The sequence below is a fragment of the Phacochoerus africanus genome, chromosome 13 (assembly GCF_016906955.1).
Source record: "Phacochoerus africanus isolate WHEZ1 chromosome 13, ROS_Pafr_v1, whole genome shotgun sequence".
Classification (NCBI taxonomy): Eukaryota; Metazoa; Chordata; class Mammalia; order Artiodactyla; family Suidae; genus Phacochoerus; species Phacochoerus africanus.
The window spans coordinates 33298770-33312573 of record NC_062556.1 but is presented as its reverse complement, the minus strand read 5'-3'; the positions used below and the strand labels follow the sequence as shown (position 1 = coordinate 33312573).

General features: G+C 35.2%; 1 protein-coding gene across 2 annotated transcripts in view; it reads right to left on the bottom strand.

Annotated features, from left to right (window-relative positions):
- TDRD3 (tudor domain containing 3) overlaps positions 1-13804 on the bottom strand; it is a 181236-nt gene that overhangs the window by 55220 nt on the left and 112212 nt on the right. For both annotated transcript variants that reach the window (XM_047755867.1, XM_047755868.1), the window contains exons 9-10: positions 13503-13659; positions 12427-12552 (exon numbers count right to left, since the gene is read on the bottom strand). In XM_047755867.1, coding sequence (XP_047611823.1) covers positions 12427-12552; positions 13503-13659 — 283 coding nt within the window. The remainder of the gene's footprint in view (positions 1-12426; positions 12553-13502; positions 13660-13804) is intronic.

The following is a 13804-nucleotide window of genomic DNA, read 5'->3' as shown; positions in this document are numbered from 1 at the left end:
CTATATATAAAACAGAATATACACAATTTTTTCCACATCACAATTTTCTTTTCTTTCTTTTTAAATATTTTAGGGCCACACCCATGTCATATGGAAGTTCCCAGGCTAGGGGTCAAATTGGAGCTGCAGCTTCTAGCCTACACCACAGCCCCAGCAATGCCAGATCCGAGCCATGTCTGCAACCTATACTGCAGCTCACAGCAACACCGGATCCTTAACCCAGTGAGTGGGGTCAGAGATTGAACCCATATCCTCATGGATACTAGTTGGGTTTGTTACCACTGAGCCATAACAAGAACCCTCCACATCAAAATTTTCAAATAATTTTCTCAATTACACAAATCAGGGCTTTGTGTAAAATATCTTTAGATATTGTGTATACTACATAATGATCACAAAACTCTTTGTCTATAAAAATCATTTTAGAATTTTTTGTTGTTTGCTTTTTAGCAGGGCACCTGCGGCATATGGAGGTTCCCAGGCTAGGGGTTGAATCAGAGCTACAGCTGCCAACCCTACGCCACAGCCACAGTAATGCAGGATCCAAGCCACATCTGTGACCTACACCGCAGCTCATGGCAACGCTGGATCCTTAGCCCATTCAGCGAGGCCAGGGATCGAACCCGTGTCCTCATGGATGCTAGTTGGGTTCTTTAATTGCTGAGCCATGACAGGAACTCCCAGTTCAGAATTTATATACTTTTGTTTATTCGGTAAAAAACTACTTCCTCTATAAATTTATTTTGTATGAATTCTGACTTAAATGACAAAGCTTAAGACAAGGAACTATGTCTCATTCCTAGCAAGTATATATAAACGTAAATGGTTATTAAGTGATTATGTTCTCCATATAGTAAAAAATAAAATGTAGCCTTTTAAAAATATTACGTGATAGGAAGAGAAATTTCCCATCATCCCAAGCCTAAAGCATCCCATGCTAAATATGTTCTTTCTTACCACTCTCTTCAAAATAATCATTTCAATATCCATAGAACATTTTCTACTGATATACTTCAGCTTTCCTTCTAACCCCACTACTTCACTGACACTATTTTTGTCAAGGTCTCTAATCTGGTGTGTTGGGACCAGTCTGAACATTGCACAAGAACTGATTATTAAATTTTCAGAAAATCGGCAATCTAGTTGTTAAATTGTTGATGGCTTGAAATCAGCCACAGTGGGAATATTTTTACCACACAAATCAGAAAAGGCTAAATATCCGAGCATCCCATCTCCTCCCCCCGGAACCATCTATTATAAACACTCACCAGCACACTACTATGTAAATCCGGTGGATACTTCTCATCCTTATCCCTCAGTTTCTCTCATACTCCTTCCAACTTTTTGGCAGCTACTTTCTCAGGTTCCTTTGCTGGCTCTTTTACCTCTACTTGATCTCCAAATTCAACTGCCTGCTTAGGATCCCTCCTTGATTTTTTTAAAAAACTTAACATATCTTTAAAAAGCGTATTTCAAATTTATGGTAAGCTAATTTTAACTAACTTTAAATACATTACCTTTAAAATTTTTCACTAAAGTTACTCCAAATCCACACAAATTTTATATATAATTATTAAATTCAAATAAGCATCAAATTTATACTATTAATCAATACATTACATGTGCAATACTGTGGCATATTTTCACTTCCCACGCAGTACTTTATTTAACACCTTAAACCACCTGGTTCGCTGGCCTGCCAAAAGGAAAATGTCAGGTGCTATGCTGTCAGAATATTTGCAAATCTAGGGACCACAATGTCGTAACAATATAGAACAGAGCACTTCAAAGTAACTCTAGCCAAGAATCAGGGTTTTTGTTGTAGTTGTTGGTTCTGGCTTTTAATTTCCAATCAACTACTGACTGTTACTTTTATAAGATGCAGTAACAAATGTTGAGGCATTGACAAACTGCTGAAAGAGTTTCTGAATACTTACTTTTAATTTCAGTACTTACTTGTACATATTTGAGATCTGACACTAAGTAGTTCTGGTATAGACTATTATTCACTGTTAAGGTTACAAGTCCACAAAACAGAACTGGGAACAATTAATTCAAGTTAACTGTAAAACACTATCAAGAAGTGTGGGGCAAATCTGCATTAAAAAAAAAAAAAGTAATAGAAGAAAGGAATCGGTCCTATAAGAAAAAGTCAAGGACTGCAAAGGTCATGGGTAGTTAGGGATAGAGAGAAAGTGACAGGTAGTGGGTAGATAACCACACATTTGCTCTGTTTTGCTAATGGCTTATGACTATTCACACAGCAACCATTCGTTCCTACCTTCCAAGTAAGCATTCTACCAACAATTTCAATAAATCAGTTGCATAGGGAAATGAGGAGGAAAGTTGTCTGATGCAATGAGATGTAAATATACACACAATAGTCAATACATGGGCAATCCTTTCTTGAGAAAATCCTTCACAAGAATGTCTAGCCTAATAGTACACATTCTCTCTCTAATCTTGACCTAGTTTCTTGCTGTTCTAATTAAACTATTACCATTCTATCACATTTTCTTCCTATAGTCCCTATTCTTAATTCTTCAAAATTCAATCTATAAATCTATAAGATAAACTATTTAAACTGACATGAAATGTGAAAGAGAATAAAACTGCATCAAACAGAATAAAATACCTAGGAATAAACCTACCTAAAGGAGGCAAAAGACCTGTACTCTGAAAATTAAAAGACACTGAGTTAAGACACTGAAGTTGACACAAACGGATGGAAAAACATAGTACGTTCCTGAATTGGAAGAATCATTATTGTCAAAATGACTATACCTACCCTGGGCAATCTACAGATCCACTGCAATCCCTATCAGATTCCTAAGGGCATTTTATAACCAAAGCAATCTTGAGAAAAAAAAACTGGTGTTGGAGGAATCAGGATCCCTGACTTCAGACTCTACTTATACAGTTACAGTCATCAATATTGTATGGTACTGACACAAATACAGACTTATAGATCAATGGAACAGAACAGAAATTCCAGGACAAAACCCATGCACCTACGGCCAATTAATCTACAACAAAGGAGGCAAGAATATACAACAGAAAAAAGCCAGTCTCTTCAATAAGTGCTTCTGGGAAAATTGGACAGCTACATGTAAAAGAATGAAATTAGAACACTCTCTAAAACCAGACACAAAAAATAAACTCAAAATGGATTAAAGACCTAAATATAAAACTGGATACTATGTAAAACTCTTAGAGGAAACATAGGCAAAACACTCTCTGACATAAATCGCAGCAGTATCTTTTCAGATCCACTTCCTAGAGTAATGAAAATAAAAACGAAAATAAACAAATGAGACCTAATCAAATTTAAAAGCTTTTGCGCAGCTAAGGAAACCATAAGCAAAACAAAAAGCCCACAGAATAGGAAAAAATACTTGCAAATGATGTGAAACAAGGGATTAACCTCCAATTTATAAAAACAGCTCATGCAGTTCAGTATCAAGAGAAATACGAACAAGCCAATCAAGAAATGGGAAGAAGATCTAAATAGACATTTCTCCAAAGAGACAGATAGCCAAAAAGCACAAGAAAGAAAAGATGCTCAACCTCATCAACTATTGCAAATCAAAACTACAATGAGGTATCACCTCATACAGGTCAGAATGGTCATCAACAAAAAGTCTACAAACAACAAATGCTGAAGAGGGTGTGAAGAAAAGGGAACCCTCTTACATCCTTGGTGGGAATGTATATTGTTACAGCCATGATGGAAAACAGTATGGAAGTTCCTTAAAAAACTAAAAATACAACTACCATATGATCCAGCAATCCCACTCCTGGGCATATAACCAGAGAGAATCATAATTCAAAAAGATACATGCACCCCAATGTTCACTGCAGCACTTTTTACAATAGCCAAGACATGGAAGCAATCTAAATGTCCATGGATAGATGAATGGATAAAGAAAGTGTGGTACATATATACAATGGAATGTTACTCAGCCATAAAAAAATGAAATAATGCCATTTGTAGCAACATGGATGGATGCAGACATTATCATACTAAGTAAGTAAAGAGAAAGACAAATACCATATATCACTTACACACAGAATCGAAAATATGACATAAGTGAAATCTACAAAACAGAAACAGACTCAAGGACATAGAAAACAAACTTATACCCAAAGGGGAAAGGTAGAGGGGAGTGATAAATTAGAACTTTGTAATTAACAAATACACAATACTATATACAAAACAGTCAACTACGACCTATTGTATAGCACAGGGTACAATAATCAACATCCTGTTTAAAAAAACTATAATGGAAAAGAATATGAATAAGGACATATATATATATAACTGAATCACTTTGTTGTACACCAGGAACATAACACTGTAAGTCAACTATACTTCTATAAAGAAAAAAAAAATTGTGTTCTGAAAGATCGCTCACTGCAGTATGGAAAATGAGATGATAAAGTTCTCCAAAGAGTCAGCGGAGGGTGGATGAGGACTTCAAGCAGAGCAGTGGAGATGCAGATGAGGAGACAATGAGTGGAGATGCTGTGGCTTGTCACAATGATGATGATAATGATGATAGTGGTGGTGGTGGTGATTGCTGCAGAACTACCATTATGTGGAGGCCTATGTGCCAAACACTGTACTTAACACGTTACATATATAATCTAATATGGTTTTCTCAAAAGCTCTAAATTTAGGTGATGCTACTATTTTCCCACTTCCCAAGAAAGAAATCAAGCTTTAAAAGATTATATAATTTGCTCAAAGGCATACAACTAGTAAATATAAGAGCTGTGTAGAATTAAGTAGTGGTAGATTCGGTTCTTGGTAGAATCAGCCCCCAACATCCTGTCCAATTTCCCTCTTCTCTTGGTAAAAGAACTCTGCTTTGTATCATGGGCTCTTCTTCCTCCCCTTTACATATAATTCTGACAGAATCAATTAAGAAGGCCTATGCTTTCCTGATTAAGAAGGGGACAGATACAGACATTAAAAAATGGAAGGTCTGGAGTTCCCGTCGTGGCGCAGTGGTTAATGAATCCGACTAGGAACCATGAGGTTGCGGGTTCGGTCCCTGCCCTTGCTGTGAGCTGCTGTGTACGTTGCAGACGCGGCTCAGATCCTGCGTTGCTGTGGCTCTGGCGTAGGCCGGTGGCTACAGCTCCGATTAGACCCCTAGCCTGGGAACCTCTATACACCGCGAAAGCGGCCTGAGAAATGGCAAAAAAGACAAAAAAAAAAAAAAAAAAGGAAGGTCTTTTTCTGTCTGATATTCCAGGCACAGGGATCACTTGATTCTGAGAATTTTTAAATTACTTTTTCATATTATGAACGGAGATTTCACACCAATGCAGTGCTCTTTTATCCAAGTCTCTTTAAATTTCTGTTCCAACCTCTTCATATGCACCAATGCCAACATCCCCAGTGGGACTCAGTTGAGCTTGGGAAATTAATAGTAATATGATGAAGGTATTTATCTTTTCCCAGAAAAACATGCTTGCAAAAATTATGAGTCTTTTTATTGATCTATCTTTATATGTCATTGTGTCCCCTTATACACAGGCCTTATCCAGGCCAGTCTTTGCTACGACATGAAGGCAGTCTGTAAACACACACAAAAAAAGCACAATTCGAAGACAGAGAAAGTCTTTCCAGTTATATAAGACAATGAATTACTTTTTTGTTTATTTGGATTTCTGTGGCTTACAACTTAAAGCAAACTAATTTAGAAATTCATGCCAGGAAGAAGAATGATAGAAGTGACAGAACCAAAAATGTAAAACTTGTTTAGTAAAAAGGGTGCAGGATAGTGAAAGTCACCTCATCCCTAACAGGAAGTTAGCACTCCTCATTGTACTGTTAAACTGTAGCCTACTGTCTTGGAACTGAGATCATCTAACTAATGAGGTCAGTGCTTTAGAGAACTTAGTATGTTAGGGGGGTGAGAGGTGTTGGTTATTTCTTACTGCCTTCAGTAAGTCTTACAAGAAAGAATCAAGCTGGCATGCTTGAAAGTAGAAAGGACATGGATGCAACTAGCTATGAGGTGCTCTTATCAATTATAGTGGCAAAACAAAAGGACTGAGACTCAGATAATCATGCTTCTTGAGAGATTAAAGAATTCTATGAGCCACAGAATAAAACAGGAAAAGTATGAAATGAGACTGAGTGAAACTTTATCACCTACGGCCATGTCCAATATTTATGAATGTTGGAAAAGTCCTTTGTCTCTATATTTGTTTAATTTAAATATCATCCTTTTCATTAAAAACAACTCATTTGAATTCTGTTACATATTTTTCTAGGTGTGTATCCTTTATAGAACTGGGTCATAGTCTCTATCTCATCTAAAATTTTGACAAAATATGGAGAAACATAAATAAAACATGTAACACATAATTTACAAAATAAGCTACAGAAACAAGGAATATAGATTCGAGGGAATTACTCTGTCAACTTTTCTCACAACACCTCTTATTGCCCATTCATAACAAATTAAGGTTGTCCTGGTCTTATTTAGGTGTTAAAACAGTAAAGTCCAGTGTCTTAAGGCATCCCGGCATCCCTTCTTTATATCTCTGGCCAACTCAGATATTTTCCATGATAACAGATAGAATCAAACCTACTCCTTCTGTACCAAGTTGAAACTTGTATTTCTAGTGGGCATTGTTTTGAATGGTAGCCATGTATTACATCAAGTAATATATAAACTTAAGGTATATAAAAAGTGACTTTTAAAAGCTGTCCTGATCTGGCCACAAACTATATCTAGTCTATAAAACCAAAATTTTAAAGAAAACCTATACATAAGAGCCTTTTGGAACATAACCTATCACAAACTGATCAACTGAATATTCACATTATATCATTATACATCACATAAAATACTCTAGTGATTATTCTCATAATAAAACAATGTAATCCAAACTTATTTTTAAGAATATCAATAATAATGTCAACCAACATTAGTTTGATTAGACTTTGATTTCAATTAAAAGATAAACCAAAAGGTGAATAAGAGAAAATCTCTAGGAAAAGTACATGTGATGGTCAATTACAGGAATAACTCATTTTATTGCACTTTATTGCACTTTGCCAATACTTTATTTTTTACAATGAAAAGTCTGTGGCAACTCTGAATTGTTAGATGATGGTTAGCATTTTTGAGCCATGAAGTAATTCTTTTTTTTATTACACTCTTTATATATGATTTTCTATCACGGTTAAAGTAATTCTTAAAGTTTTTACATTGTTTACACATAATGCTATTTATTGCACACTTAAGAGACTATAGAATACTGTAAACATAACCTTTTTTGTCTTTTTTTTTTTTTAAGAGCCACACCCAGGGCATATGGAAGTTTCCAGGCTAAGGGTCAAATTGGACCTGTAGCTGCCCACCTATGCCATAGGCACAGCAATAGCCAGATCCGAGTTGCGTCTGCAACCTATACCACGGCTCACAGCAATGCCGGATCCTGAACCCATCGAGCAAGGCCAGGGATCAAACCTGCACCCTCGTGGATACTAGTTGGGTTCGTTATCGCTGAGCCATAATAGGAACTCCAAACATAACTTTTCATATGAACTGGAAAATCAAACAAGTTTGTGTGACTTGCTTCATTGAGATACTTGCTTTATTGTAGTAGTCTGGAAACACTTTTGTTCTTTAAAACTATATAATACAATGTGAAAGTAAATGTGTTACTTACCTGGATTAAACTTGTCAGAAACATTCTTAGAGGATTTTTTTTTTTCAACAAGCTTACACATTACACAGAATCGGCTATGACATAAGTCCATCCATACCTAGGCTTATGTGGTTAAAATGTGACTTCTAGGGGTACCCAAACTAAACAAAATTCTCAGACAGCTAAAATGATACCAAACATAGAAGCAAGAGAGGTTTGATAATTAATCTGAATTAAAAACGAACATTTTAAAACCCCAAATATGCATAACACTGAATCATGATTTTTTTTTTCTTTTTCCGCCACCCCCATAGCTCATGGAAATTCCTGGGCCAGGGATTAAACCCAAGCCAGACCTGCGACCTACACCACAGCTGCAGCCACAACTGACCCCTAACCCACTGCACAGGGCTGAGAATCAAACCAGAGCTTCCACAGAGACAAGCCAGATTATTAAACCACTATGCCCCAGCAGTAACTCCATGATTACTTCTTTATAATCAATTTAGGACTATAACAGACCCCCAAAATGACAATGATGATATGAATATAAATAAAATTATAAAACCATAATTATTTTTCATTAGTTGTCCATAAGGCATTTAACCATTAAACTTTATGGAAACTCTATCCTGAAAAGATTTCTAGATTTTCTTAGAAAAATGGCCAACATTTTCTCTCATCAATGAATAATTAATTTTAGAAGGTAAGATTTATGGAACAATGACTAAATTCTGAGGAAAAATCAAAGTGGAGACTCAATTTTACAAAAGTAAAAGGTTATTCTGGACTTGATTTTCAATTAAAAAAGAAATACGAAATCAAAAAAGCAGAAAAACAATTCAGTAGTTTGCCTCAACTGTTTATTATTCTATGAACTTCAGCTCAACTAAAAATACCCCAGTAGTATAAGTTAACAAGAGAAGGAGTAACAGAACCTCATCTCTGCAAGACACCTGAGAATGACCACACATCAAACATTTCCATCAATCCTGTCGCTTTTACTGTAACAGCGTTACATAAAGACACAGCCAAGGGAACACAGGTGCACCAAGTTTTACTGTGCTGTGCAGGTACTGTGTTCTTTTCTTTTTTTCTTTCCTATAAACTGAAGGTTTGTAGCAACCCAGTTTCAAGCAAGCCCACCGGTGCCAGTTTTCCAACAGGATTTGCCCACTTCAGTTCTTTTTTTGGTAATTCTTACGATATTTCAAATGTTTTTATTATTATGATATTTGTTGCAGTGATCTGTGATCAGTGATCTTTGATGTTACTACCATGGCTTGCTGAAGGTTCAGATGATGGCTAGCATTTTTTTTAACAATAAAATATATATATATATATATAGGTCTTTTCTAGGGCTGCACCCACAGCACATGGAGGTTCCCAGGCTAGGGGTCTGATTGGATCTGTAGTCACAGGCCTATACCAGAGCCACAGCAACGAGGGACCCGAGCTGCATCTGTGACCTACATCAAAGCCACAGCAACGAGGGACCCGAGCTGCATCTGTGACCTACATCAAAGCTCCGCAACAGCGGATCCTTAACCCATTGAGCGAGGCCAGGGATCAAACTCGCAACCTCATGGTTCCTAGTCTTGATTTGTTTCCGCTGCACCACAGCAGAAACTCCAACAATAAAGTGTTTTTAATTAAAGTACGTACATTGTTCTTTCAGACACAATACTATTGTACACTTAACAGGCTACAAAATAGGATAAACATAATTTTTATATGCACTGAGAAATGAAGAAATTCATGTGACTTGCTTCATTTTATTGTGGAACTAAATTTGTGATATATATTTTTGAGGTATACCTATATAAGAAATATCTGTAAACAGGAAAATCTTCAGTCCATAAATATATTCATCATCCAGATGTTTGTGTTCACATGTGTTATCATCAATCTCCTCTGAATGATGTCAACATCATCGAAGAAAAGAGTTTATGGTCAGAAAAGCCACTACTGGACAGAATGTTTCTCTGGTCAAACATTTAAAACAATGAAACAGCAAATCAAGCAGTATTTTCAAGTCTGCCTGATTAAAGGATTCCTTAGCCATTCAAAACAACTAGTTAGTCTTATTTTGGTAATAAAACTTTGAAATAAAGAATATAACATCATTATAGATTATAAATAAGCCAGATCATGTTTTATGGCTGTATTCAAAACACTTCTGCCAAGTCTTTATATTTTATTCAGTGTTGCTTACAGTAAGTAAATGATAAAAGTCTTATCATTTAAATTAAATGATTAAAAAGTAAATGATAAAATGGTTTACACCAAGTAAATAATAAAATTCATTTTAATAATTATCCTTATGACCTTTTAGTTTGTGCTTTTTTTCTGTCTCACAAACTAACAGTGGGCTTCTTTGGGGCAAGAGCTACAAAATCTATTTCAATTAATTTTTTTTAAATAAGGTATTTTATTAAATTTTATATACCTGCCATTTGTCATAGACCAGGCACAAATAAATAATACATACTTAATTTACAGAATGAATAATTCTTACAACACATACAATTGTAGCCTCACTTCAATCCCATTTCCACTTTGCCAATGGAAAGCACCATACTTTGTTACTCTCATCCTCTCAAAAATCCTTTCATGGCTTTGTACTGTCATCTGGATAAAATAAAAAACCACTAGAAAAAAATCCTCGATGTGGCTGCAGCCTACAACTTCTACATCTAGCCTTCTATCCCTACTTCTCCCATAATCTCCTAGGCATAGCAATTAATGCTCTGATGCCTCCAAGCCTGGATGTGCTGAGTTCTCTCCAACCAGACTGCTCTTCCCTCAGCACTCTGACTTGAGACTTGTCTAAATGCCACCTACCCTAGCAGCCTCTGCCCATCTCCCATCTTGGTAGCTGGCCTTGCCACTCACCACTTCTAGGAAGAAAAAAAAATTGCTTCTCTGAAAACAGTGGTCATCAAATAGGACAGAAAACTCTAAAGTAAGTTGGAAGGGATAATTTCCAATATTAGGACGATGAAAGACACACATGAATTTGGATAAACTTTAAGTGCCTGTACAAATACTAGAAATATCTAATTTTTGAGTTTAGGGATTTCTGAAGGTCACAAGTTATATTCCTTGTGAAAATCAAGGGTGTGGAATACTATTATAATGTCTATATCTTTCTCACATTCTAGCTGACTCTGTATCATATTAATAAAAATAATGAAACATAAAACACTCTATTAAAATGATATCCAATATTAACAGATGTGTTCACAAATTTCTGTCCCCTCAGAAGTTAATCTAACACTGACGTTTGGTTTTGAGTATATTATTTATGTCAAGTATCTTAATTAACTTTGATAACCTTTTCCAAGCAGAATACTAATACTACTAAACTTGATTGGTATGCATGCTCTTTGAGAACTGAAAGATGATGGACACACAGTTCACAACAGAATTACTACTCTTGTTCTCAAACTCATTATTTTTTCTAGAGGTCAAAAGCAAATGTAGGGATATGGAAGGATAAAAAGAAATCAAAGGAGCTCTGATTGGGATAGTATAAAGGGAGCCTGGGACAAAAGAAGTCAGAGAGATTTTAAGAAGCAGTAGACACTTTCCTGTTAACCTTGTAGATACAAACATGTTGTGAAATGCTTAGGGAGTAATACAACAAAAGATTTCATTTTCATAAAATCTGAATACTTCAGAAGTAAGTCAGAAAGAGAATGACAAATACCAGAGGATATCACTTATATTTGGAATCTAATACATGACACAAATAAACCCTTCCACAGAAAAGAAACTCAAGGACTTGGAGAACAGATTTGTGATTGCCAAGGGGGAGCAGAAGGGGGTGGGATGGACTGGGAATCTGGGGTTAACAGATGCAAACTATCACCTTTGGAGTGGATAAGCAATGAGGTCCTGCTGTATAGGACTGGGAACTGTATCTAGTCACTTATGATGGAGCATGAAGGAAGATAATGTGAGAAAAAAAATATACATGTATGTGTGACTGGGCCACTTTGCTGTACAGTAGAAAACTGAAAGAACAGTGTAAACCAACTATAATGGAAAAAATAAAAATCATTTTAAAAAAGAGAAAAAAAGAAACCTGTATACTTGGAATTTATTATAAAAGCATTTTATCTCTGAGTCTAAAATTAATTAAAATATGGCTGAAAGAGAAGACTAAAAGAATATTTTCCTAACTTTTTGGAATCCTATCATAAACTCTTACAATTCTAGAAAATATTTATTATATTCTATGCTTAAATTAGAAAACATTTAACATGATCATTCTCTTTCAATATTAATCACTAAAATATATCATACTAAGAAATATATCACAATGTGGAAGCATATTCACTCACTGCACTCATTTAACCCTAGCTCTAACTACATATTTTCAAACAATATGTATTATGTATAGAAAAAAGAGAAAGGTCAATTTCATAATCAAGTTATATAAGACTAAAATTTCTCCAACATAACAATCTGTTTTCATAGATAAACCTGTCATCTATTAAAACCGGGGGAAAGAGTCTGGTGATATTGCCCATCATACAGTTAAAGGGGTTAAATAAGCTTTAGTGTTTTCAGAATGCAACAATTTAAATTTTCTTCAGTGTTTTCACCAAATAGGAAATTTGTGATTAATTACATTTATAAACACATAGAGTAGATGTTCATATTGTCAGTTTATTATACCTTTTTTATAAAATCCCAAATAAAAGTTTGGTGTTTTAAAAAGAAATCTACCTTAAGTTAGCCTACCTTCCACACTCAAAGTCCCCATTTTAGATTCCAAGAAATCAAATAATGTGCTTGGTGCTGAGGGCCTTGCATTTCCCAATTCCTCTTCATCTTCAGATCTTATTCGCCCCCTGCCTTTTCCTTTACCTTAAGAAGTAAAGCAAGACATATATATTCTACATGCAAAAACAAAAGGAGACTATACACTAAAATATAAGTAGACATCTTAAGTAGAACTTTATATATTTCTTTTTTTTTTTGTCTTTTTTTTCAGGGCTGCACCTGCAGCATATGAAGGTTCCCAGGCTATAGAACTGGAGCTGTAGCCCCTGGCCTACACCACAGCAATGCCAGATCCAAGCTGAATTTGCCACCTACCCAACATTTCATGGCAACACTGGATCCTTCACCCACTGAGCAAGGCTAGGGATTGAACCTGCGTCCTCATGGTTACTAGTCAGATTTGTTTCTGCTGAGCCACCATGGGAACTCCCTATATACATATTTCTTTTCATATTTTTCTGTATATCTACATCTTTTACAAGAAAAATGTTTTTAAATGATTATACTGATTAGCACCTTTAGTCCTCAAAATGATCTATCTGGAAATTTGAACTTGTGTAAATTACCTCTTAAGGAAAATCATTTCTATACAATTTTTCTTTATTTTTTAAAAGCATACAGATTAGAACTTGAAAAAAAATCACATAATACATAGACCATACAATAATTTTAAAATAACACTAAATGAAAATTATGTTCCTGTTAAGTTTTAAAAGTTTGTAATTACTTACTTATACAAGTGGCATAGTTCTAGAAATAATTAATAGAGCTCGTTACTTTATATTTTCTGTATTACTCATAACTTTGTTAAATAAGGTATTAGATCCACTGCATGTAAAGATGAAGACAATGAAACTAAGAATAACCTACACAAGTCTCTGTGGTTCTGAAACTGATGCTCCTTCCACCTACCATGATGGTAAATATAAAAGTTACAACCTTCACAGAAACAAAACCCAGCCTCCTCTGTTGATAACGCGTATTTCTCTGAAAAGCAAATAATACTATCTGGCATACTGCTTAATGATTTATACCTCTCAGAGGTGGACCCGTAACAGGTTTCTGTTTATTGCTGTTAAGAAGTACATTCAGTGCTGCTTCTAAATTGTTGCCGTTATCCATTAGAGCTTGCCTTGATGCTTCTTTACTAAAGCCCATTTCTGTTATGTGCTTCAGAGCTTTCTCATCAACCTGTAAGGGATGAAAAAAAAGCTATGCTGATAGCCAAGAAATAAGCAAGGTATTAGCTTCTAACTCTAAACTGTATTTAACTAAAAATTACAACTGATATTTATGGAAAATATGATATTAATATATCATTCACTTGCTGTTTTTT